A 27,182-nucleotide genomic window follows, 5' to 3' on the forward strand; every position below is an offset into this window, starting at 1 on the left:
AATCTGTTTGTAGGGATTCATATTAAGAATAGCAACAAAAATACCCATTCAAGCAATCCCCCCCCTTTCTTTTCATCAATCTTTTTGCAGCCTCAGCATCTGTGGTTCCCTCCTCATCCCGGAAGTGGACCATAGTTGCTTTCAGGAAGCGGCGCATCATTATCATCATCATCATCGTCATCGTCAGCGCTTTCACAACATCGCGCACAGGTTAGGGACCAAAACAGCGACCTGCCCGCGAGATATTCCGCTCGGAGTTCTTTAAAACGGGTACTCTTGCATTTTGAAGTCAATTTAGCACCCACGATGTTAGCGATCGAACCATTCTCTGAGCTGAGCCTTCTGACTGGGGCAATGTTTAGCTAGCTAATGACTTGACATGACATGGCCTGTTCCCCAGCTACGTTAGCAACTTAGCCTCTAATATTGCAATGACTGCGTATTTATTCAAGATCGGATGTCCTCAAGGCTGAGGACGCATCCGTATGTCAAGTCTGCATGGCCACAATAACACGGGTTCACGATTAGGTACTCGGGTATCCGGGAAATGTTCATTTGTTTATCATAGCTTTTAATTCTTATAGTGTTTATGCTGATTAATGCATTACATACGTGGGTCTAGTGTATTCAGATTATAACGATTCTAAATCTTGGCTGACAGCAACACATGGAACGCAATACTACCAGTGTCATCATATTACAATATTTGAGATTGGTTAGTTTATATATTGATGGGATTTCATCCACTAAGCATGAATCCACATAATGGGAAAAAAAAACGTTGTTAATAAATACAAATATAGTAAAGGTATATTAAAATGAGGAAATCATAAATTGTCATGTTTTGTACTTTGAACAATAATCTGCATGACATCTTAAAGCATGTGTAAATGTGTAGTTAATAGGCAGTTTACGGTTCATTTCATCATTCAAAGCTGTTGGGTCGAACCTTTGTGTATGTATCATAGTGAAAAATTCTAATCAGGTCCGCTCTCAACAGCTCAGATTCCGAGCCAGCAATATTACATTAATGGTGAAAACCTAAAATATAAAAATCGCAAGGGTGGTGTAATGGTGCACCCAAAGTCATCCTGCGAGCCTTGATTTCACAAGTTCAAGGTTCAACACTGGAAGGGAATCGAAAAATGACATTTTTATGAAAGTAATAACTCAAAACTATGATTATTTATTTATTTAAAGAAACAGTCATAATGGCATTTATTATTGCTTTGGCTCAATCAGAAAAACCTGGGAGAGAGTTTTTAATGAATATAGTTAACTACTACGCTATTTTCTCGAGCTAGTCACACCTTTTGTTAGCCAGAAGCTGAGCAGCATTATTTTTTGTTTACAGAATAATTGTGTAGCGGGAGCACAAGGTAGTTACACTTCTCTTACCTAATATTCCACTGTTTGGGAATCTTAATAATCACACCATCTTATCACATAATCATCCTTGCATTTGCTTATTACCGATTTTGAACATGATGAAGTAATTTTGAACAGGAGTTAAGGAAAATTGGTAGCAAGAATTTGCGAGGGACCACATAAAAAGGCGTGGAGGGTCGCATCTGTCCCATGAGCCTTGATCATGGATTTTGTGATCGAAAGAACACAATTTCTCGTGAAAGAGTAAAAATGTCTGGTATTCCCCGTCCTGTGGTTCTTTTCCTCCACAGACAAATGAAGTGAACGCCAGGATACAATGTCCTCGTTCCAGGTGGTGGATTCCTCACCTGGCAGCAGCGTCAGTGTCATGGAAACGTCCAACTTTGCCCACGTCATCTTCCAGAATGTCGGCAAAAGTTTCCTACCTCAGGCGCCCCTGGAGTGTCGTTACACTCTCACGCCTTACATCACACCCCACCCCAAAGACTGGGTGGGCATCTTTAAGGTACATTCTGCTTTCTAAGAGCTATTACGCATGATCATGCCTATGCATTTCATAATCAAGCCAAGGAATAGTTTAAACATGACAACAAATAGTTTAGACATGACATCGGCAAACACAAATAACCCCAGCCCTACATTGATTATTGCTGGAGGATTTCTGGATGCAGCAGGTCACAATTGGGGGATCGGAGGGTGCAAACGTTATTATCCACTTACACATTTGTGTCTCTTCCATCAATCGTATCTCTTTCTCCTTGCCATCCTCCTCTTTACTCTCGTATGAAGCCTATACAATCTTGGACCTAATTATCAGCAAACGCAAAGAGAGAAGCTAAATGCTCCTGTAAAGTCAAACGGCAGACATTTTATCACGGTTTTAAGACACTGACTTCAAATACGCCGGGTCAATTAAAAAGTAATAAAGTGGTTGGAAGTTTATTTGGAAGAAAAGTCGATTGGAAAAATCGTAATCTGTGCTAATTAAACTTGTTGTTTGGTTAGGTCCTCACGTTTACATGTCTGATGTCTGTCTATGCTTTCACGCAATTCTAAAGGATGTGGGTGTTTTTGTGTATTAAATAATATTCCCAACAAGATCCAATGTCGTTAATACCGTTTTTTTTGACTGACAAGAGTATGGAAGCTGGCAGTTTGCAGGGATGACTCAACACTGCACGTACTTGTTTTAATTCAGTTGTGCATCGACGCCTCCTAGTGGCTGAAAGTGTTCACTGCCTGCCGTGTATGTGTGTCGGTATTGATTGTCAACACCGGCCGGCCTTGTACACTCTTGAGAACTTTTGTCTTCAAGTCATTTTCCCATGAACCCTTTAAAAGATTTCTCCATTCAAATGTTGATTTAGTTTGAACGCGACGAAGCAAACAGCTGTCTAAAAATGCCCCGCTGGAAGATTTTGGTCGTGGCATGTTTGTTGGGTGGGCAGGGAGAAACCCGTCGGGCTGGTGTGTAATTTAGGTGTCATCGCGCTCTTCCCTCGCACCTCGGCTGCATGATTGATAGCAACCGTGCCTGTGATTACTTTATAACATCACCGGTGCGCTGGAATGCCGTACCATACCAAAGCGAACGTCAGTCAACTTTACTCTGCAATTAGCAAAATTATTTATGTCTCCTCGCTGCGTTGCAAACACGCGTGAGCGGACAAGCCGAACTGGCGGGAGGCCATCTCGGGCCAAGACAGACGGAACAGGGACACGTGTTCGGCTTTTCTTTGTTACGATGAATTCTAGTTCTATCGTTGTCACGATTGCTTTCATTTCCAATATATTTATGTAAATACACCTGTGGACTTAGCCCTTCATACTCTCACTTCGCTGAAGATTTTCGACATACGCCGCCGGTTGAGCCTCTGAATTTTTGTGCAAGTCGATTATTACACGTTCGCGTACGGTAATAAGGGTTGGCCCCTGGCGCACTTTGAGTGACATGTTTCAGTTGCGTGCGTCCTGCTCCTTCCCGCGCAGCCGCTAATATGCGGCGCGGCGGCCGTCCAAGTGAGAAACTCTGGCGTTGCGACATTTTTTTACCTCATATGTAATGAAGCGGGTAACTAACTACCACCAGAGTGAGCTCTGTTCTGTCACAGGCATGCGTGTGTGTAATTGGGGCGAGAGGTTTATGACACAAAGACCCGAGTTTGAGGTTCAAAACTTACTTTCATCATCTGCCACCTAGCAACACATGCAGCCTCCCTCGCCATTTTGTGTAAAATTGTCACCTTTTGTTCTCTCGCTTTTTTTTTCGCCGAGCTACACTTTTTATGTGCGTGCACAAGCGTAGGCATACACACCACACACACACCGGAACCCTCCCGGCCCAGCCGCCCCTCTTTTTTTTAATAGCCAAACAGGGGCAAAGACAGTGGAAAAGGAGGTGTACGGTTTCCATTGTGTTTCTCTCTTTGTTTTGTGTCCTCTTTGAATTTATTTCGACTAAAGAAGGCTATAAACTCAGTGTTTTCGCTCTCATTTCTTTATCCGAAGCAGGATTTTGGAGAAAAAAGTGTAACTGACCTTCACAGCAATTTTTGGAGATGTGAGGCGTCGGCTAACAACAGAAAGAAAAAAAAAAAAAATTCCGATTTGCGTTTACAACAAGGAGATGTATTGAAGACACTGTCAAATAAAGATTTAATTTTAAATTCATTATACATTTTGGAAGAACTATGCGCTGTAGTACTCTATTGTAGAGCTATAGCCTTAAACAGTTTTCCTCATTTTATTTTGTTTTTTATTTAGGAAGAACTTGAGCGCTTTTATTCGCCTCAGCGGTTGTCAGGTGCATCTGCGACTGACTTGAATTTTTATGACTGGGTTCAAACCCGTTGGTTTGCGAGGTAGCTGGTGGCCGGTTCCTCTCGTCACAGCCGGGAGAGCCCCACAAGGACCCAGTGGAATGTGTTACAGCCGGCGGCGGCTTTAAGGGAACCTACTTTTGCAGCTCGAACATGAGAGATGAGCGGTGTGTCGTTTCAGTGCGTTCGGCAACCGTGCCCACAGCATTTGAGAGCATAGACAAGGAAGGGCTTTATTTTTTCACGATTTTGAAGCCCCATATTTTAAACATTTAAATGTGCCAGAGTTCTTCGCAAAACTCTTGCCTGTGGTGCGTCAAATTTAGAAAATATTTTACAGGGATTTTTTACAGAGCAAGATTATTTTGGCGCCTTTTTACAGTGCTTGCTGCACAAATATTAATTACAAAATTCTCATTTGGCTCTGGCAGAGGTTTGCTCTTCTATATCCGCACTCATCTTATGATTGAATTTGAGTTTAGAATATCTGACAAAGATCTGGTCATAAACTACAAACATATATACAATGAATACACATCTATACACAACATACACGATTCACATTGGTCATTTATTGTATGTTTCATTTTTTTTTTACATTTTCTTGTTTGTGGTGTGTCCTCAGGTGGGCTGGAGCACAGCCAGGGATTACTACACTTTCCTGTGGTCCCCCATGCCTGAAAAATATGAACCAGGAAGTACTGTGCACAGGACTGTGGTGTTTCAAGGTACATAAGCCACACTGGCGTACACACACATGCGCGCACACACACATACACACCGATTTAAGCCAGCATGCAGACCCAGGCTTTTCCGAAGTAATTCAACAATTTTACGACGCATATAAAAAGCAGCACTCTTATTTTAATAAGGAAACATAACCGCACGTCGGCCTGGGACCTAAGCACCTCTGAAACCTTGCTCTCTCTCTCTCTCTCTCTCTCTCTCTCTCTCTCTCTCTCTCTCTCTCTCACTCATTCACACGCCACAGACTCACACAGTATAGGAGTGAAAACTTTTTTCCCAGTCCTGTAATGGTCAGATACAACGTAATGAAAACATGAGCGTATGGGATGTTGGGTCGCTGGTCAGTAAAAGCAGTTGGCTGATGGATTTCTGGCACTTACCATATGGAAGTCGATTAGTGCCACCAGGATTTGATTTTGAAATGTAAAGTGATCACATTGTCAATAGTTGCTACAATTCGCTGTCTAGAACACCCAGTCAAGTGCGGTCACGCTTTCTTAGTCACGTAACGTCACATACTAAGAAAGCGTAACTGGATTGGCTGGGTGTTCTGACCTGAAGTAACCTTGCCTGGTGCCACAGACGGTGAATTTTGGACAGCGAATTGTAGCCAGTTGAATTGTTAATATTGAAAAGTTACACTACATTTCAAATTCAAATCCTCTTTTCTGTGGCATTTCAAATTCAAATCCTGGTGGGACTAATCTGCTTCTATATTACCGTCTTCATTAGCAGACCTGGTGAGTGACAGGCCTTCAAATCACAGCAGCAGACTTTTGAAATAAATAGATACATTCTGCAGTTTTTTTTCTTTAACCTAAAATTCAATGTCGATCATAACGTCCTAATTTTTCGACAGATTAGGGTTATTTATTGCAATTTCTCGTTTTGTATACCGCATTTTTTGTGGGGTTTTGCAGTATACATCCTACTTTCTATACATTTTATGCTTGCAATTTTGTATGTCAGTTCCATTACATTTACAATGTGTTCAAATAGTTTGGGAGCGATCAAAAACTATATTTTTAAATTGTTTATGGTCTCCATATATATCGCAGGATTTTACCACTGATTTAAAAAAAAAAAAAAAAAGACTGGATAGGCCATACACATTTAGCGGTATGTCGATTGGTTGAAGCCATTGGTCGGCATCTTGGTACTCCCAAAACGTGTGGAGGACGTGGTATACAGGTTGGATTATGACGGGGTTTTTCCTCAAAGTTTGGCATGGAGAATTAAAACTGGTCGTGTGAGCTTGACATTTTTTCAATTCTGGTAACGTGAAGGATTTTTAATTCGACTTGGTAAGCCAAAAAAGGCAAAGTGCAAAGGAAAGACAAATAACATCGTATTACCTGGGGCCCGATTTCCGTGACGTTAACTTTTCCCATAATACACTGTGAAGCACTATCATCATAACATAGCAAAAAACGAAGCATTTTTTTTGTTGTCATAAAAACATTCAAATTTAAGTCAGTCAGTTAGACATATTTTTGGAAATAAGAACTCACAATGGGAAAATACACGCTAAACGCATTGTTGATTTGTTGTCTCTGCGATGTCCTATTTCTGACAGAAAATTTAAACTTGTTTCCTTGCATTTGAAAATCAAATTCAATTTGCAGAGTTCTGTATTATGAAATTTTTCAAAAATTTCACAGAAACTGTGTTTTCTTGCTTATCCACTGATGAAGTTTGGGAAAATATGTACATCGCTTTTTTTTGCGAAAAACCGTCGGCCTATAAAAGTGAAGCAGAGAGTGAACAGTGAACAACAACTATAATCAAAACTTTGTTCAAGTGAATTAAGATCATCAGAAAATAAAAAACCCTTAACAAACAAACTTTAACAGTGTCAAAGTAAATCTTTCTAACTTATCTGTACACTGTTTTCTCATGAAACTGGGGATTAACCGGCATGGTTATTTTGGGAGTATCAAGATGGCGGATGCCGACTTCAGTTTTGGGGGCCAATGAGCCAACCAGTCTTTTTTTTTAGATCAGTGGTTTTTACCTACTGCGGATGGGTCTACCAGACTATGTAACCCGCAATAAACGGGGGTTCACGGTACTTACAGTAATAAAATGTCTTGGCAGATAAAATTGTCCGTTTGTTTTCACATCTTTATTGTTTAATTGAGGGGAACTAAGGGTTTCAGTGACAGCAATGTGGGGCTTAGTAACACAACACTACTGATGCGTCCATTGTTATGCATTCTAGGTTATTATGTTCCCAAGTCTGATGGGGAATTCTACCAATTCTGCTACGTGACGCATGGCGGTGACATTAGAGGGGCGAGCACGCCCTTCCAGTTCCGGTCAGCCACACCCACCGAAGAGTTGCTGACTGTCAGCGAGGATGACAGCAATTCCGACATATTGGTCGTCACCACCAAGACTGGCCTGCTCGAGGTAGGGATGATACTGCTATGAGTAGCCACATAACTGGAAAGAATCCATTCTATTCAGCCTTGGACACACACCACACATTGTTATACAATAAACTACCCAATCTCAAATCCGTATCGTGGTCACTTTTTTCGGCAGCGCGTGGAGGAGGCGCAGCAGGAACGCAGGGAGCTCCTGCAGGCCATGCGGCTCCTCCAGGAAGAAAAGCAGCAGCTGCAGGAGGAGCAGAAACGACTTTCCCGGGAGAGAGAGCAGGAGAGGGAGACGTGCTCCCTACTGCGCACACACAACCAGGTGGGATAATGAGACTGCAATTATTTGTCAGCGGAGACATCCAGCCATTCATTTTCTGAGCTGCTCATCCTCATGAGGGTTGCAGGAGTGCTGGAGCCTATCCTAGGTGTCAGATAGCAAAATTGAGTTAAAAACAATCATTTTTGGAGCGCTTCTTCAGGAAGTAAAATTTAAAAGACAATATAAATCTTTTTTTTTTTTTTTGCTACAGGTGATTCTCACACACCGTACCATACGGCCATAACGCAGTCTTCAAAAGTGCCCCCAAAAAGCACTGAATCCCTTCCTTCTGTTTCCAACTCCCCTCTTTATAAGCAAGATTTTCTAGGGTGACCAAAACCAAATTACAGAGTAGACGAGACATTGGTAACAAGCTTGAGGTGTCACCGTAAGATGGGGCCTTCCCATTGAAGAATCAAAAAAAAAAAAAAAAAAGTTCTCGCAGTTGCAGGGCTCCCACTAATTAGAAGCACTACATTTAGAGTAAAGGGAAGTTGTATTTTTAATTTTCTATTTTCATGCGTTCTGGTCCATGGTCCTAAAAAACAAAAAAAGTTTGGGAACCGCTGTTGTAAATAATTTGACAAAGGCAAAAGTACAATACTGAATGGGATGAAACTGAATCTCTACAGTAGTTGTTGTTACAGAGCTGCCAAATATTATGGAACGTCCGTATCGTTCACTCATTATGGCGGTAACACTGATTGTTATTGATATTGGAGGAAAAATAAATGAATAAAAAACGGGATGTTGCGTCTGAACCGGAATTGAATTCGTACGTCGCTGCAATCTTCACTTCAGAATGTGGGTGGGCAGGTTAACAGAACATTATTAGTATGTATTGATATTTGTAATAAGACATTTATTAGTCCCGCAATGTGGGAAATTTGCACTGTTTCAGCAGCAATTGTGGATATAGGAAATATAGATATGTAAAGAGTAAACGTAGTTACATTTCTTCCTTTTACGTGTAGAAGTAATTTGCCCAAGCTAGAAACCAAAAGTATTGTCCATGCACAAACTATCCAGTTCAGCCTATCAGCAAATTTATTTGCAAAATAGAATGCTGATTAATCTGCTTGAACCCTCTCTGGACCAAATAAAAATTTTGCGGAGTGAAAAATCTCATACTTTCAGAAAATGATACTCTGGACTTAAAATTTTCCATTATATTAAACCTGTTGCAAACTTGCAACCCCTGCCTGGAAAGTGTTGATAAGCTTCCATTTTTTTCCTTTTCTTTTTTTTTTTTTTCAAACCTGGGTTGAAAACAGAATTGGCAAAATTAGATTAATCTATTGACAGATGTTTTTGATGATGGAACGTCAAAATCTCATATCCTGGTACTGTACTTTTATTCAGGTTGCGACTGTGTCCAAATATTGAAGATGATCTCATTTAGCAACAATTATTATTGTGATGTTTGCAGGGTTCTTGACAAAATTTGGAAAATATTGAAATTCAGATAAATTTGGACAAATTGTTCTGGAAGTGCCTTTTTAAGGGTTGCCAGTTCTGTTTTTAGGTGGGTGAGTGCGTGTACGCAGACATCTCGCTGGAGCCGGTTCCTTACCAGTGATCACAGGTCTGAAGTCTTCAAAGCTCCGGATTTATGAATAATCAGCATCCATGCTCAACAGACACACAATTAGCTACAGCATATGTGTGTGTGTGTTTTAACTTTGTGCGTACGTGCACGTCAGTCTTTGTCTCCGGCTTTAATGACCCGGCTCAGTGGGTTAGAACGAAATTGCGACTCCTGACTTCCTGGGCATCTGGCGTCGGGGACGATGCCATCGCGACCGCAGGGTTAACAAACATGGCGTCTAAGGCGCACTTATACACATCTGGGTCTACTGGGCTCCTTGACTGCAGACTCACCAACACGTGTACACAAACGCTCATTATGCTCGCAAAACCCTTTTCGGCCATGTGTCCAATAAGGGGAGGGTAGTCTGCAAAACCGCTTTGCCCAACGCTCAGGGACAAACACCCCTCAGTCACGCAATGCTTTTCTCACTGTTTATTTCTTCCTGTCTCTCTGTCTGACGGTCATTTTAAGATGCAATGTTTTTCTACTCCAATGCGCACAAAGCCGTTTGCCAAATGAGGTTAATTGTTTGTAAACGTTCCATCTCTGTTGGAAAAATATTAGGAAAAGTTGATGCTGGTGAAACTCGTAAAAATGTTTGCTACTGTTTCTCGGTTGCTGTTTGTCCTCATGGCTGGTTTGACAAACTAGTTTGGCTGGAAGGTGTGATCATATTTATCGTCATTGCCCCTTGTGTGATATCTCCCTCTAGTGGCGCTGTCTGGTGCCGGCCCGAAGTAAGAGCAGGCTGCTTTGAATTAGACTTTTAGTTGCTTTTTTTATGAAGGACAAAATCGCCATAAATTGCGGGGTAATACAGACACACTCTGTTTTCCAAGTGTACATATATGACCTGTGTGTGTGTGTGTGTGTGTGTGTGTGTGTGGTGTGTGTGTGTGTGTGTGTGTGTGTGTGCGTGCGCGTCCACATTCATTTTACAGTAGCCATGTCATGCCTGATGAAAATATCCTTTTGAGTTTTACTCGAGATGCTAAGTACATTTTTTGTGGCCGCTAATTTTATGGCTACGCTTTTTATAAGGTCTTTATGAACTGCTAAAGTGCTTCCCAAACAGCAGCCGTAAAAAAAAAAAAAAAAAAAAATCATACGGCGACGTTCGCAGGGCCAAGCCCGTATGAGATATGGCCTCGGGGCTTGAACTGTGTGCTGGTCCACTCCGCACGTTACAGTCCTTTTTGTTGTCCTTAAATTATGCAGCTATGCGTGTGCGTGTGTGCATTCGCAGTCGCTAAATTACAAATGAGGGTGTGGGGAAGCGATTGCTTAGTGACAACTGATATTAGACACGCTTGATTTACTGCCTTGCTGCTGATTGACACACAAGTTCAAACAAGTTGGTTCCCCAGGAACCGCACCTTACGCGGAAAACCGACATTATATCATTTATCGCACAGTTGGCGCATACTTCTGGACCATACCTCATCTGTAATATATCATGTTGAACCTGAATATCACTTTACCAGAAAGCGAATTTACTTTCATCATCACGTTCCCGTTATGTCATCGACTTTATATTTCATCCCTGGTGATTTGAGAGCAGCAGGAAATGACTTGAGTGGTGCATGGGCGAGTCAAGTCCTATATGTGCACTTATTTAGCATCACAACTTGGTGAACAGAATACATAGAAACAGCTTAGTGAGAACACAATAATCCAATAAATGAATTGAAAACGTTTGAAAGTATTGTAAAATTAATATATTAACATGAAATGATGTGCTTGATTATAGTTATTATGTTTTTCTACCTTGTAATTTTGAAAAAGGCGAAATAGTGTCTGAAAAAGTAGCAAAACATAGCATCATATGACTGGAATACAGCTTGATATGAACCACCTGTCATGTGTCAACTTTTATTGCGTGATTCATGTCGAGCCTGCTGAATCACGCCGTCGATTCCAATGTCATGATATTCCGTATGTTCCCCCCCCCCACCCCCGCCCTGTTCCTCAGGAGCTTCTGCGCTCCTCGCAGTGTCTGTCGGAGGAGCGGGAGGAGGTGAGGAGGAGGCTGACGGAGGCGACAGATCGAGTTCGCCAGCTTGAGGAGGACCTGCTGGGAGTCACCCAGAGAGGCCTGCAGAAGGAGACGGAGCTGGACTGGTGAGTGACGGGAGGTGTTCATCACGCGCACGTCAATCATCTTCCGTATCTGTGAGGAACGGCTGGAATGAAAGTGTTAAAAGCTTTCCTCACTGCCTTCTCAGCTTCTGAATTATTCAGTCATTCCTTGTGGGAATTAGGCTTGTCATTATTTCGCAACGTGCACATATTTTACATTAGAAAAATCTCATGGCGCACCATCAAGCAAAAATCTCTGTCGTATGAATGACTACGCATATATACACGGGTTAATTATGTACCTCATGATATTCAAAGGAAGAGCATGATGGGGGGGGGGGGGGGTTATTTGTAGTAAATAATATTCTCACTATTAAGTTAAATTGAGTATTTTACCAAGGCCAATATCCCATCAAAAAATTGCAGTATAGAACTCTACTGTGTTGTAATCAGATGCTGTCAGTTGCTTTATTTAGCATGAGTTCTGCAAAATACTGCATTCAAAACATGGCACAATGGAGTTCTGAACCACTGCGATCACAATAATGAATTACTACTAAATAAAAAGACGCCCCTCTGAAAGTCTTAACGAAAACTGAGACACCAAAAGAAGTGTTTGCAAAGTTCAATTTAGCACTCTGCTGCTGTCCTGACTCGCTAGCCTGCGTGACCGTCTGAAGAACCTGACAGCAGAACGAGACAGCCTGGAAGGCCAGCTGAAGAAGGAGAAAGACGAAAGGGATTTTTACAAGGTGAGAAATATACACCTGTCGACCCGCAAATGGTTGTTCTTCTGAGCTGCGTACAGTACGTCGATAGTAATACCTGCGCAGGCCCATCTGCGCAGCACCGAGCTGGAAAACACCAAGCTGAGCGCCGAGCTGCAGATGCTGAAGGCAGTGGAGCTGAACCGGGAGGTGACAATCGCTCAGTTCCAGGAGGAGCTGGAGAGGCTCAGGAGCTGTGTGGCCCAGCGCGACAGTCTGGAGAAAGAGTTGCTTGCGCTCAAAGCTGACAAGGTACAGAATTCGAGACGTTATGCCGGTGGAGGCTGAACTCACGGGATGATTAAATCTGTTAGTCAAGTATTACTGTTCAACGCAGGGGAAATGTTCCAGACTTAACTGCAATAAGTGTGAACTTGTCATTTTTTTTTTTTTTCAACAGTTTACCCCTCTCACACATTCCTAAAATACACCATCACACATTTCAACTTATTAAAACACAATTTGTAATGTATTCACTTCAGTTAAGTATTTCTCCAAATGAGAGGTAAATAGTGCTTGCTGTAAGCTGTTTGTTATTCCAAAGCTGATGCATAAAACAAAAGAAACTTAAAATTATGTATGTGTAGTGGGTCAAACTCTGCGTGTCCCAATGACACTCAGCTCTTACGCTTGGCAATCAGAAACACAAGAGAAAGGGAAAAATATCACAAAACTAAATAACATATGATTTACGTCTCAACAGATGACAAAAATATATAAAAAAAAACTTGCATAAACTCACATACCTGTATTAAAAAGGAGACACATTCACAAATGTTCACAACATGGTCACCACACAGACCTTGACGACGTCTCCCCTTCTCCAGCTAACGGGTTTATGTTTGAAATTAATAAAATACATCCAACACTGCGCCTCTGTAACCACACCCGCTTTGCCGACATTTTAAACTAATTTATATTCACCTTTTACAACAAATCAATGAAAATATGACCAACATGCCTGCCTTATTCTGAGCAATCAGAAACACAAGAGGAAGTGATGTTGTCGAATCGCCCGATAAATGTGTTTTCAAAATAAAACATGCACCCTACTTCCTGTTTTTCTCAGCTCTTCCCCAACACTTTAACTGCACTTCTCCCTGATACAATGAACATTTTGAAACGCCCAATTCCTTGCATCAGTAATCGCGTTGAAAAGAACGAAATAAAAAACCTAATTGCCAGACCACGTGCACCCTTTCAAAATAATAGCCCTCTTCCTCACCCTTTCACTATTATAATGCACAACATCACACCATTACATATGTAAACAGCAAAGTGCTCAACCAAGCTACATAAAAAACGGCTGTGAAGTCATGCCAACATATATGTGAAATGGCATAAACGGGCTAATTGAAATAATAAGCATGGATCTCATTACACACACGAGCAAAATAAAATTAAAATTATATTCAGCCATCAAAATATTTGCATAAACTATACTCCCTGGCTGCTCTATTCTTCTTTTCTTTATTACATTCCAAAATAAGATGGCTTATATCGTGGGGGTTCACTGCATTCGCTCGGGCGTTCTTCTCGACCAGGCCGAGCTGGCCCGCGTGCGCGAGCAGCTCCGCCAGGCCGAGGAGCAGCTCGCCGCGTCCCGTCAGCAAGCGGCCCTGCTGGCCTCGGAGCTCCGCGACTCAGCCAGCGCCCGGGACCACTCCATGACCGAACTGTACCGCGCCCGCCTGGAGGCCGACAAGCTCCGCGCCAGCCTGGCTGACGCGCAGGCCGAGTGCCAACGCATGGAGAGCCAGCTGGACCGCATGCGGAGCTCCGCGCACAAAGAAGTGGTCACTATCTCTTCAAAAAAAAAATCAATTTCAATTTGTGCTCTCAATTTCAAAAGGTATGAAGCGTGTCACCCTCCCTTATTTCAGGGGGTGGGGACCAACGGAGAGCTGGCCCCCAGCACACTGATTGTTTCGGAGGCAGAAGCCGGGCTGCAGAGGGAAGTGGAGGAACTGAAGCTGCGCCTCCACATGGCAGCCGAGCACTACAAGGAAAAATACCGAGAGTGCCAGCGGCTGCGCAGGCAGGTGGCCAAGCTGAACGTGAGCGAGTCCCACGTGGTGAGTGACGGTGCGGTGAAACCAGAAAGACACACAAAAAAAAGTATTACACACACCCACATACTTGCGTACGCTTTCCTGTGCACAGGAGCACAAGAGAAATGCGTCTACTGAGACGGTCTTGGAGCCTCTGACCCCAAGTCCTGAGTCCCCCACAGCAGGTATGCTTTGCTAATGGCTGAGGATGATGATGATAACTTGTCGTTAGAAAGTGGGCTGGAAATGATGGCCTTGAAATAATAGCAGTAATAATATCCATCCAGTCATTTTCAGAGCTGCTTGTCCTCACAAGGGGAACCCTGTGGCGGGGTTACATCCTCAACCGGTTGCCAGCCAATCGCAGGGCACACAAAAAACAATGATTTGCACACACGTAGACGTTCCTTTTTCCCAATCCTTAAAAGGCCACTGTCATGAAATGCACGATTTTTAGTATGTTATTAATGAAAAAACAGCAGCCGGTACGGACCCATGTGTTTTTTCACCACAAATTATGATCTTGATGTATATGGCTTTTCGTAACTCCCGCCATAAAAATTCTCTTGAGGGAATTTGTTTTCGACAAGAAACAGGAAGTGACGTTAGAGCAGTAGCTCACTCAAGCGGACTCGTTTATTTCTATTAGTTTTACCTGCGGGAAAGTAGGTCGTTGTTCCTTCGTGTTAGCCAAAATGCCGGCTCGTTGCATTGCTGGACATTGCTCGAAACTCGGGAGGATGGATTTACCCTTCGTAAGGTTCCAAGAAATGTGGTTCGTCGTGAAAAAATGGATCGTACGGGTGCAAAGGACGAGAGCTTAGTGGGTTCTAAATGACCTGTAGGTGTGCATGGAGCTACAAAAAAAAAAAAAAAACAATAGTTGGGGGGAGGACAGAACGTAACAAAAGATCTGCGTCCATAAGTCAGAGGTGCTAAATGTGTCGATGTGCCCGTCGGTGCCGTGTCCGCCGATCACGGCTTTGGCCGCAGTTGCTCATCTACGCCGCACGGAGGTAGATTGGACGGGGAGGTGGTTTGACCGCATGCGGTTTGGCTGTGATCCGCATATCATCTAAATATGGCTCGAAACAATAGGGTAATGTTGCCCTGGTAACTTCACTCGGGTGTGAGATGTTCTCTTCTTCGAACAGAGCTTCCGTGTCTGAAGGGGCGTGTTCATCTCCCATAGTCGGGCCACAGCGTGTTTTCAAAGGCAAATGTTGGGGGTGACGTCACGGGCTGGAGATGCATGGATGTCGCTCACATTTATTTTTTCGGATAGACATTGAAGTGAGTAATGTTAAATGTATTTTTCATTTCAATATCGATTTTAGAATGTTTAAAGGGATGACACTTGCGCTTTAATAAATTTGCATTTTAAAGGTTGAACAATTTAACATCATAAAATAAAATAGCCAACCGCATGGCTGAGGTGTTCTGAGTTCAAGAGTAAAAGGAACATCACACTCCCTCCCTCGGCTTTCTCACGGTGTTTTGTCATGAAAACTTGCACAGGTGAGGTAAGGCAACCTCGGCACACGTTTACGCCTTGAAAGCGCACACATCACGTCAAATTTTTCCAACATGTTGCTAAATCACGGCTTGTGTCTTTGTCAGTGTTCAGCTCAATTGATTGTGACTTTGGGCTCTTAGCGTTCCTCTTGTCAAATGGAAAAAATGTGCAAATAATCCCAGACCCATGTGTTTCTTAGCAATTATTAAAAAGTCAGTTGTTGAGACAGAAAATTCACTAAATTGGTAAGACTAACTTTTGTTTTTATGAACAAGCTTTGTTGGCAGGCACGTCGTTGATGTTTGCAGTGAACATCAGTGGCGATGTGCTTTGAGCTATGGAAGCGGCAAAAAAGGACACAAAAATTTTGTCCTTATGAATTTGAATTAATTGATAAAGTCGATTAATCGCACCTTGCGCTTTTACAATATTAGGTACACCTCCTTCCGACTTGAGTCAAAGCTGCCTGTTAGATGACGTAATAATCTGGGAATTTATGATTTTTTTTTTTTTTTTCCCCAGGAAGTATTGCCGCAGGAGCCCTCCAAGAGGCCTCTGCCTTGACACTCAGCGCTGAACTCGAAAACCCGGAATGTTCACGCTACAGCACGGAGCTTGAGGATAAGCAGAGCGAGAACAAGTCGACGGGGGGCACCGAGGCGAAGGGACACGTGAACCAGAAAGGCGAGCGGGAAGACAACGAGGGGAGGGCAAACGCGCGTGAGGACAGCCTGCGGATGACGAGCTGGGTGGAGGTCGAGACGAAGTGGGCGGGCGGCGAGGCGGAGCAGCCGGAGGAGGAAGAGGAGGAGGATGTGAGGGAGATGGAGGGCAGCAGAAGAGGGGAAGAAGAAATGGGAGCGAGGGAACAGGGCCACTCTGTGGAGGAGGAGCTGGCACTGATGGAGGAGAAGTGGAAGGAGCAGTGCGCCATCAATGAGACTCTCAAACGGCGTCTGGCCAATGAGGAAGAGCGATTTAGAGTGAGACGCCCACTTTGTAACGCTCGCCGTTATTTTTTACTCTTTATTTGTTCAAATATTATTTTAGCGTGAATGTAGTGGAAAAGTTCTGTTGCCTCATAGGTTGCCTTTGAAAGAGACTTTGTAGCTCCAAAAAGGTTTTACCGATTTAAATACACAGTTTCAGCAGCGTTGCATGATGTGGAGCGGGCCCAAGTGCACATGTCGTGCACACGCGGCAAAGATTCTTTAAGTTCCACTAACAACCCAGGCTAAACATAGCTTCTCCCAAGTATACAAAGCGTGAAGAGCTCTTTGGACCAATTACTGTCTGACTTTACTATTTAGACAGCATTTTAGTGCCATCTAGTGGCATCCTGGCGAGTTTTGGAAACAACACAAAAACTGCAGTCTTGCAAATTGGTAAATATGTAAAATTGCGGCGCCACTCATGTGTAGTCATTACAACGCCAACAAAAAATGTCTTGGTCCTTTCAAAACGCGGAATTTGAAATATACACGCCATTATTGCAGCGATGCAGCGTGTTTGTGGTCTGAAATGTTCAAATGAGCCCATTTTTCAGTAGGTGAACACCTCGCACCTCAGGAGCCCGAGTTAACATGAACCATGAACGACTTTTGATCACCATGGGAGCGAGCGTGTTTATCGGCGCAGTAAGCAAAAGGCTCTACCCCCCCGTCTTTGATCGGACCTCCTGTCTGAGTCGAGGCCCCCGCGTGTCCTGTGCTGCTCTTAATGGCCTCGGAGGCCGACCGGGGGGGGAAGGGACAGCAGCCGACCGCCATGTTTTACGACTGTTTACATCAGGCACAGCGGGGATGAAGCCAGACAGACAGACAGACAGTCTGTGCTGCTGACTCCCCACCTGAACTTCACCCTCTAATGCTGCACCATAAATCCCTCAGAGGGGGGAGAGCACCAGAGGAGATGAAAGAGAAGTGAGGGGGGGGGGGGGGGCAAAAAACCAAACACAATTCAAGAGTTAGGAAAGTGGGCCGGACAGACAGACATGAAGCAGAGGGAGAAGTCGAGGGGATTAGGAATCATGGTAATGGGATGAAATGAGAGACGAGGCGTCCACTATCCCACAGTGTCTACCAGATTTACTGCCATCCTGTTACTCGGCGGCCCAAGATCAATAACAGATCAACAATGAAACTCCTGTTATCAGGGATTGTTTGCTTTCAGGGTCCCTGCAGGCGCTCTGAAGCTGAACTAAAACCTCTGCAGCGAAATGCACGTTTGGAGCTTATTAACTTCCTGTTCCGTGTGTGTGTGTGTGTGTGTGTGTGTGTTTAGGCACAGATGGCAGAGCGGAGCAGCGAGGTGATGGACTTGAAACGTGACCTTGCCCAAGCTTTGAAAGACAAGGAGCGATTACAGGAGGTGGGACCCGATTCAGTTGATTTATTTGTGTTTTACTTTTTTTCTGGTTAATATACTTTTACTTTGTCATCCAGCTCACGTGCGCTACTTTCCCCGAACAACACGATCTATTTTACAGTCAGTCCTGCCAAATTTGGAGCTTTAACTAGCGACTTTTCCAACCTGACACCAAATACAGTAAATCCCAGAAGTCAAACTTAAATAACGTCGGTGTGGTTTGCTTTGTCAATAAATGGTTTTCTTTTAAGGCCACGAAGCCCAGGCCCTAGCAAGTCTTCAGATTTGATTCGGAACATGCACGTGCTCTTTCGTGGTGTCGTTCTCCTGCCTGTCCTCCTCCACTAATGAATATATCCATACCTGCCTGCTCTCCTTTTGCCATTATTCCTGGCAAATGCCAGGCGGCGTGTCTGTTTCACCTCCCCAACCCTGGTTTAAATGTTAAACCTGCTAACAGAGCACTAATGAAGTCATCCAGGGAGGTCGGTGAGGGGGGGGGGAGACCGAGTTTGACACCCATTACAGTAATGAGTAGGCTACTAATGCTAGTGCGTCACATATTATCACAAAGGGCAGCGGCGCTGTAGAAAGAAACTAAATTGGGAGTACTTGACTTTCTTGGCTAACTAAATGATTCCCTTCGTAGGAGTTGCACCGCTTCCTGAGTCTGCAGCTGGAGCAGGACGCCCGCGAAAGGGTTGCGGAAGTCCGGCAGCCCATGGTGCTGCGTTACCCACTGCCCTACCCCCAGGACCCGTCGCCACCCCCACTGGTGCCACAGAGGCCCGCGGAGCTGCAGTTTGGCAATCCGTACGCGACTGACGGCGCACAAGGTGCTGCTGCCGCTCTATGGCGTCATGCTACATCTTCGGTGGTGTAGTCGTTGGCTACATCTTGCTCGCAATTTCGCCTAATAAGAGGAAAAGCATGCCTGCTTCCAGATCAAGTTCACTGTAAAGCATGAAACAAAAACAAAAAAAAAATTAGACTGTCATTTTTTTTATTCAAACACCGAAAAGTTCATGCAAACCATGTAATCACGCAGGCATACCGGCTTAATGCTAACGTTTCATTCAAAATGTCAACGATAAGATAATAGAAATTCGCATTGATTGTACATTAGTTTTAAACCTTCAAACAGCTGCTAGCTTTAACATCCATCCATTTTCTTTGCTGCTTATCCTCACGAGGGCTGCGGGGAGTGCTGGAGCCTGTCCCAACTGTCAATGGGCAGGAGGTGCCCTGAACTGGTTGCCAGCCAATCGCAGGGCACATCGAGACAGACAACAGTCGCACTCACAATCACACCTAGGGGCAATTTAGAGTAATGTTGCATATTTTTGGGATAGGGGAGGAAACCCACGCAAGCAGAGGGAGAACATGCAAAGGCCACACAGGCGGGGCTGGGATCGAACCCAGGTCCTGAAAATTGTGAGGCCAACGCTTTAGCAGCTCATCCACCATTCCGCCCGCTAGCTTAACAGATACAAAAAAACAACACATCCAAATAGAGTGGACAACGATACCCGCAGACCACATATTTTCTGTACTTTCAGTAAAGGTTTCGTGGTATAGTCGGGGTGCAATTTGGCGGGTGATCACTCGTGTCCAGTTATGATAAAAATGGAATCGCCATCACCATTTTAATCGTAATTTATTTCATCAGACCAGGAAGCGGACGTCTCACTTCCTCCGGAGCAGCTGATTCGCCCTCCACCCGAGGCGCCACCTTGCGCCACTCCCTGCGCCCCTCCGATCTCGCCCCTGAACCCGCACCCTGGCCCGGCAGCCCCGGGCTGGGACAGGGACGTGGTCTGCATCCAGCCTTCACGCAGCACGAGCCCCCCGGAGACCGTGGAGAACCCACCCGAGGAGCCACAGAATGTAAGAAAGCACGCACAATTTTCTTTATCTACCACAAGCTGCTAATATTATTGAGCTGATATAAAAAAAAAAATACAAGTTGTATCCAAGGTCCAGTCAGTGACTTAATTGTTTTGGGTGTTTCTATACATCGCTTGAATAGACAAGAGGAACAAAGATGCAGTAATCTTCGCATAGTTACAGTTGGGCCTTCGTAAATTTGCTTATTTGCTATTATTTTTGTGGAAAGATGTCCTCCGTTATCAGATATAAATCTCAGCTATTCACTGTTTTTGGGCTCAGGCCAAAGCAATTCAAGTATTGCTTTGGCGCCATCTCGCAAAATCGTGTTGTTGTTAGGTTTAGTTTATTGATGGTGTCTTTTTGTCTACCTTTGAGACGTCGTGTTTTGTTTGCGGTCCCTGAATGCATCGCTTGCGCAGTCAAAAGGGGAACAAAGTGTTTTTGCTCATCTCGCAGTGCAGCAACTTTTCCCGTGTTACGATTACAGTTACAAACAAATCTATTTTCCCCGTTTATTATTTGGAAATACCAAAGGTGAGTGTAATGATATATACCATTTTTGTAAATTACTACGTTATGTTGTGTTAGCATGTTATTTCGGCTAGTATGCTAGCTGATACTGCCAATGATCCTCACGTTAAGGTTTGTGTTGAATACTTTCATGACTGAATGCAGTTCTTACCTTAACACGTTAATGATTGTACGCGTGCTTGACGTTTGGTGTTGATGCTTTATGATCGGCTTTATTTTCAGCTGCTTTGCTGCCATCCTGTGGTGTCAATATGAGTTGCGTTCTATTTTAATTCGTCCATCAGGGCAATCCTGAGCTTGAATTTATTTTTAGTAGTAGTCATTGGGAGCGCAAAACTTCTCCTCTTATTCGGGTTTCCCCCACTTGAGGACACGAAATTGCCATTGTTGTCGTTGTAGACGCAGCGACCTTCTGAGCGTCAGTCCAGCAGACTTCCTGAAACGAGCAGCAGCTTCTGCTTCGACTCGAGGTGGGTCACACGCCCGGAAATTCTTTACTGTGCTTCATATAAAAACACCTTTGTACTCGTTTTATTGCCTCAATCCAATCAGTACGAGAGATGCATCCCCATAAGTTTCCAGAGAGGTGTAAATGTAATTTTTTTGCCGTTTTTTACTTACTTACACGAGGTGTTGTGCGTTATTCGATACTCATCTACACAAGCCGAATAGTAGCACACACATCGCAGCTTAGAAGAAAGTGTAAAGGAGCCAAGAAAATGTGGTCACAGCCAGGGAGCCTTGTACACGCGCGCTAATTACTTAATGTGAGACCGCAGGGGAAGACGAGGCTGATTGGGTGAGACTAGAAGGAGAGATCTGTTGAAACTAATGAGACAATTAGCACAAGACAGAAAAAGTAAAGGGAATTTTCTCCTGAAAATCGCTCGCTAGTTCTGGAGGACGGCAAATGAAATAAAAGCCCTAACGCACATCCTTGTCTACCCCCCCCCACCCCCCCGCCCGGCTTGCAGCGCCGTTCACAAGCGCTGCCCGCTGTGCGAGGTGATCTTCCCGCCGCACTTCGAGCAGCGCAGCTTCGAGCAGCACGTGGAGAGCCACTGGAAGGTGTGCCCGGTGTGCGCCGAGCAGTTCCCCCTGGACTGCCAGCAGCGGCTGTTCGAGAGGCACGTCCTCACGCACTTCGACGGCCACGTGCTCAACTTCGATCAGATCGAGTGACCCCCCCCCCCCCCTCCTTAAAGTGTGCGGTCCTCGGCGCCGTTCGCAGGTTGCAACGTGGGAGCTGCTACCGTACGGGAAGCCCTTTCAACATTTATTCCAGGTCCGTGTACTAGTATGCTCTTTATCCTCACTAGTAGGACAACCGCGTGCCACTACTGAGGTAAAAGTCTGCACTCGTGGACATCTAAGTCCTAAATGTTGACTGGTAAAATTTCATCATGGAACTAGTAGCTTACTTGTGTCAACGAGTGCAGTTATGCTACTATGATGCCAGTGTTTTCCTGCTCGTGTGCTGAAATGTTTCACCAGTACTCACTCTTCAGACAATTCAGCGCTCTAGTACAATAACAAATTTTCCCAGTACTATGGCCACTTTAGGCCTACTAGTACGCAGTTATATCTTGTAAACTACTGTGCTACACTACTAGGTCCAACTAGTAAGCATGTGGAATGCTGGAGTAGCCTCCCAGACCCTACTAGTAGTACCGCGATGCTAACTAGTAATTATGCCTCACTGGTAAGATACAATCGTGGTACTAGTATGCCTGAGGTGTCCTCCTAGTTTACACAAATGTAATACAATCGTAGAAGTGGGGAAAATATTACTAGTACGTACTGAATTCTCTTATGAGTGAGGACAGTGTGTACTAGTACTGTACATGGACCTTAGCGGGATAATGGAAAAATGCCCATATTAAGGTCATTGTACCGGTGCTAGTGCATACTAGTGGAAATGAATACTAATGAGGAATAATCGTGCACTAGATGACAACTGTATGCCATTAAAACTATTAGTATTAGTCGCATTGTCATAGTGCAATTATGCCACACTAGTAACATCCTCCCAATATGCCAATGTTTTCCTGTTAGTGCGCCAAAACTTTGGTCTACTCGTGTGCTGCATCGTCTTACTAGTGAGGACGTAGTGTACTAATTACACGGACCTTTTGGGGAATATTGACCGATAATGTAATTTAAAAAAAAAAAAAAAATGCTCCTTTGTTTTCCATACGAAACGTTTTGCTTCCACTTGATGCTTCTTGATTGGTTTTGAAAGCACTTTCGGCAGCGCTCGCGGATGTCGCGTACTCAAAACAAATCAAGGAGGAAAGACAATCTCGGCCGGCAAGGACGCCAAGATGAGACGCGGACGGTTGCGACTTCATCGCTTCCGAACCGAAACGCTGCTGTGAAGACGTTTGGTGAAGGGGACGACGGGTGGGGAGGACTACTACATTTTTAATGTATCTGCACTAAATAAGGCTTTATTCTGAATGTAACGTACATCTGGAGATGCGGGCGATGTGTGGTGTCGCTGTCCTTTGCGTTTTTTGCTCATGTCGACTACTGGCGTGCACTTTTCTGATTTATGTTCAGGGGGCAGGAAGCTCCAACAAGGAGTCCATGACTTTGGGAAGCGGATTCCGGATCCCTAATATCCAGCACGCCATCCATGTACTATGTACTATTGTCCTCGCTACGAAAACAAAGTACAGTGACTTGTCTTACAAGTGCCCTTGAAAAACACGCGTCTTAACTTAGTGACTTTATCGTGCTTGCCGTACTTATTTTTCCAGCCTTGTTTTGAGATACAAACGATCTTAGCAAGGCAGATGTTTATTTTCCTATATTTAAGGATCGTATGTTAACGTTAAAACTGCACGTTTTAGTGGCCCACAATAACGAAAAATTCTTTAGGAATAAAAGATCTCTTGTTTTTGATGACTACACTACATTATATAGTATTTTTAATGTTGCTCATTATGGTAATAATGCTTTTTTTTGTTTGTTTAAAGTCGGCACTTTCAGTAAAAAGTTTGAGGACCAATGCACTTCTGCTTGACATTTCTGGACATTGATAGGACAACTTTGTTACTCGCGAGGAAAATCTACTAGTGGGCATTTTGGTGTTAGTGAGGCCAATGTGCTGTCATGGATTTTATGCTATCCAGTTTAAAGTACATAGCACACTATTTGTCCTCACTAGTAAGACAATTTAGGTTACTAGTCCCACCCCCCTCCACACACACACACACACACTTCTCCAACTGTATTTTTTTTTACATGCAAGGAAAACCACTACGTTACATTACTACTGAGGCATAACTACTTGTGGGCATCTTCATGCTACTAATATTGTGAAGAGCACTACTAGTGCATGATATCTACTATCCATCCATCCATTTTCTTCGCCGCTTATCCTCACGAGGGTCGCGGGGAGTGCTGGAGCCTATCCCAGCTGTCAGCGAGAGGAGGCGGGGTACACCCTGAACTGGTTGCCGGCCAATCGCAGGGCACATGGAGACAAACAGACGCACTCACAATCACACTTAGGGGCAATTTAGAGCGTCCAGTTAATGTTCCATGTTTTTGGGACGTGGGAGGAAACCGGAGCGCCCCGGAGAAAACCCACGCAGGCACGGGGAGAACATGCAAACTCTTTACAAGGTGAGCCCACCGTGCCGCCTGATATCTACTAGTAAGGTAATTGGATTGAAAATGGCACTAGTATTTGAAAAAAAAAAAAAAATGACATTCCTCTATGTTGAATTGTCTTACTAGTGAGGTGAAATAGGGTACTAGTACATGGACCATAAGATGGATCGATGAGGAGAAATATCGTACGAGTACATGGACGGTAAACTGGATATTAAAGATATGGCGTAACTGCTCAAACTGATTTTCCATTGAAACCGAACGACGGCATACGGCCATATTTCACGTTCCCACGAAAAGTACGGCAATCGCTCTGTATCTCTTGTCGGACCTGATGAATGAATGTCATCTACGTGTATCTGCGTCACCGCTGTCATTCCGTGAGCCCTGACGGTGTTGTTTATTCCAGCTTTACAAATAGTACACGAATCACGAGGCCAGTGTGTGGACATATGTATGTATGTATATATATATATATATATATATATATATGTTTGTGTGTGTGAATGGAAGGGATCGTGACGAATAAATGAACTTGTCCAAGCGCAAGTGACTTGAGTAAAAAAAATCTTTCCGCAAAAACACAACATGACAGTCAGTCTTTATTTTTGCATTTTTTTTTTTTTTTACCCAGGCAGGCACCTGTTTACATTGAAGCAGCTTCTCTTTTATATAGAAAGACAAGTACATCCCCCTCCCCTCCCCGATACAAAACAACGTCCACGTTACATACGAAAATATAATTTAAAAGCACTTGACAAAAGGACACATTACGATACATTCACTGTACATTGTAAATATGCGCGTGTGGTTTTGCACCCACCCACCCACCTCCTCGACGTGTGTAATACTGCACTGCCGTTGGCCTGTTGGGAGTTGTTACCACGGAGACTGAATAATGCACAAAAGAAGAATGGAGGATGAGTGCAAATATTACCATCACAAACACAATGGTCTTGTTAATCATGTGGGTAATGTCTTTTGACCCCCCCCCCCCACCACCCCCCCGACCAAGAGGCAATGAGTGACTATTTGAATCCTTGTAAAAGGGCAACACCGCCGCTGTCCCTCCTGCTCCGCAGGAGAGAAGCTGGCACACAAACGTCACACATCCATACACACTAAACGGTACAATAACACTCTAGGCTGATGTCGAGGTACACACACACACACACACACAGCTGGAATGCTCTCGTCTACAACACACACAACAGGTTGTAGCTGCTAATCTCTTTTTTTTTTTTTTTTTTTTTTTTAGTACAAGTCACCCTTCAGGGTGCATGCATTGGAACATTCTTTTTTTTTTTTTTAAGGGTGGCGAGACAAACATGGCCACCCTGTTGCTGCCTCATAACCCCCCCCAATCAGGCACATGTTATGGTGGAAGTTTGGCAGTGGAGAGCTCTTGGCAACCGTCATGGAAAGAACAAACAAAAAGAAAAAAAAAAAGTTGGCAAATGGAATGACACATCCAACAAATGGAGCGCGGTATGGGAAGAGAGGGGGAGGAGGGGGTGATAAACATCTCACTGGAGCGTTGATAAGCTCAAGAGCCCTGGACATAAGTGGGGGGGGGGGGGGGGGGTTGAGCTTAAAATGTAAATTGTCAGCGGCGTGCTCACGTCGTGTATTTAAGCCTCGTTCGCCGTGTCTGACGGGCTTCTTGGGAGTGATTTCCCTCGTTGCCACGGAGTCTCGAAGTTTCATGAAATGTTTGGACCGCTTACCCGTCCACCGACCTCTGCCTGCATTAAACCCAACTTTTTAGGAATGGAACTCATCCTGGCGTCATTGCCGCAACGCACTTCAACGCTGTTCCTTGGCACCGAGACGCCACGAAAGGCAGCAAAGCACTACTTTTGCGAGAATGAAACTCCTCAATGCACTTCAACATGGCAAAGCGCCATTGTCTGAATGAAGCTCCTCGGCTCACTCCGACACAGTTCCCTGGCACTGAGATGCCGAAAGAGGGCGGCAAAGCACGACTTTGTCTAAATGAAGCTCGATTCACATCAACGTCTTTCCGGCTGTAGGCTGCCATTCTGCGGCTACGGCCTCTCGAACCACTATGGAACATTACGACCACATTCACTGGGTTAACTTGTACAAACTGGCAGCCCCCCAGTTGCAGGAACCTAAGATGGACTGTGAAGATTATTACATATTGTGGCCATTTACATTTTTGCCCTCCACCCCCAGGGGCTCTGTGATGAGCTCAATGCTCCTTTCCAAAAGTATTTGTAAAACGTGAGCTGGCATGTTAGAAAAATAGTTTGATGAAACTCTGAACCATTCAAGTCAAAATACTGACAAAAGAAAAAAAAAATATATAAAATAAAGCTTGCAAATAAATGTAACTATTTGTGTCTAACGCTTGTGAATAAGCTTATACTTTTTTTATATATATATATATATATATATATATATATACAGCTAAATATGCATCTACTGTTTATATAGCAACATTTTATCTATTTCAAATATAACTTACGCGGAACCCCAGAATTTCCCGCGAGGCCGCCGATCCAAAGTCAGTAAACAAAGCAAAAGGAGTGAACGCACTTCCTGGTTTGGATCAGAGACCGGAAGGTAACTTCCGTCGTCGTGCGGGCTGGGGGGCGGGGCTTGGTTGCACTTCCTGTCTCTCACTTCCTGTCAACTTCTTTTAGCACCTTATGCAAGTCAAACCGAGGAAAACATAAAAAATGATAGAAGATATGAAATGTGCAAATGTACAATAAAAAGAATACAAAGATATACTTTTGGAAATACGGTGATATACGATGATAGAAAAAAAAAAAAAAGATGTCAAAAGAACTTAAAGCATGCACTTTAGTGTGAGGTGAGGAACTTTTAAGGGTACATTTTGGGGTAGCGGACCGCGAGGCCTTTCCGGGTCTAGCCTTGAATCTTACGCAGAATCTCGGTGGAGACGGGTGGGTGGAAGTTGATGGTGTGATGCCTCAGGCCCTGCGACGTCTTGTAGCTCTTCCCGCAGCGGCACTTGAACGGCTTCCTCACGCGGATCTGCGTGCGGTGGCCGTTCTTGGCGTGGTACTTGATGCCGTTCACGTTCTGAGGGGAGAGAAAACGCCGCACGCTTCACTTTGA

The 27,182-nt window shown here is 44.1% G+C and overlaps 2 protein-coding genes across 5 annotated transcripts in view; one reads left to right on the forward strand and one right to left on the reverse strand.

Annotated features, from left to right (window-relative positions):
* The first annotated feature begins 131 nt into the window (after positions 1–131).
* tax1bp1a (Tax1 (human T-cell leukemia virus type I) binding protein 1a) lies at positions 132–26,428 on the forward strand. 3 transcript variants are annotated; one of them, XM_061814101.1, is made up of 17 exons: positions 141–270; positions 1,680–1,894; positions 4,834–4,936; positions 7,177–7,367; positions 7,503–7,658; positions 11,222–11,370; positions 11,990–12,080; positions 12,162–12,347; positions 13,640–13,891; positions 13,979–14,170; positions 14,259–14,331; positions 16,185–16,645; positions 17,946–18,032; positions 18,679–18,865; positions 19,699–19,916; positions 20,850–20,920; positions 21,425–26,428. In XM_061814101.1, exons 2-17 carry the CDS (start codon positions 1,706–1,708, stop codon positions 21,630–21,632), a joined length of 2,814 nt encoding a protein of 937 aa, XP_061670085.1. In that variant the 5' UTR covers positions 141–270; positions 1,680–1,705; the 3' UTR covers positions 21,633–26,428. The 3 variants fall into 3 exon arrangements, with proteins under 3 accessions (XP_061670076.1, XP_061670085.1, XP_061670068.1); XM_061814092.1 differs by having other exon boundaries at positions 132–210; positions 13,640–14,170; XM_061814084.1 differs by having other exon boundaries at positions 13,640–14,170.
* LOC133498027 (juxtaposed with another zinc finger protein 1) overlaps positions 25,764–27,182 on the reverse strand; it is a 34,852-nt gene continuing 33,433 nt past the window's right edge. The window contains exons 5-6 of one of the 2 annotated variants that reach the window (XM_061814406.1): positions 26,987–27,146; positions 25,764–26,743 (exon numbers count right to left, since the gene is read on the reverse strand). In XM_061814406.1, coding sequence (XP_061670390.1) covers positions 26,727–26,743; positions 26,987–27,146 — 177 coding nt within the window. In that variant the 3' untranslated portion in view covers positions 25,764–26,726. Of the gene's footprint in view, positions 27,147–27,182 lie in introns of both variants that reach the window. The other variant, XM_061814399.1, reaches the window with a different exon arrangement.

This window comes from Syngnathoides biaculeatus, chromosome 1, assembly GCF_019802595.1.
Source record: "Syngnathoides biaculeatus isolate LvHL_M chromosome 1, ASM1980259v1, whole genome shotgun sequence".
In the NCBI taxonomy this organism is placed as follows: Eukaryota; Metazoa; Chordata; class Actinopteri; order Syngnathiformes; family Syngnathidae; genus Syngnathoides; species Syngnathoides biaculeatus.

Coding starts and splice junctions, on each gene's coding strand:
- tax1bp1a (XM_061814092.1), top strand. CDS start 1,706: ATGTCCTCGTTCCAGGTGGTGGATTCCTCACCTGGCAGCAGCGTCAGT. Junction 12,081..12,161: donor ACGAAAGGGATTTTTACAAG/GTGAGAAATATA, acceptor ATACCTGCGCAG/GCCCATCTGCGCAGCACCGA. Junction 18,033..18,678: donor ACAAGGAGCGATTACAGGAG/GTGGGACCCGAT, acceptor TTCCCTTCGTAG/GAGTTGCACCGCTTCCTGAG.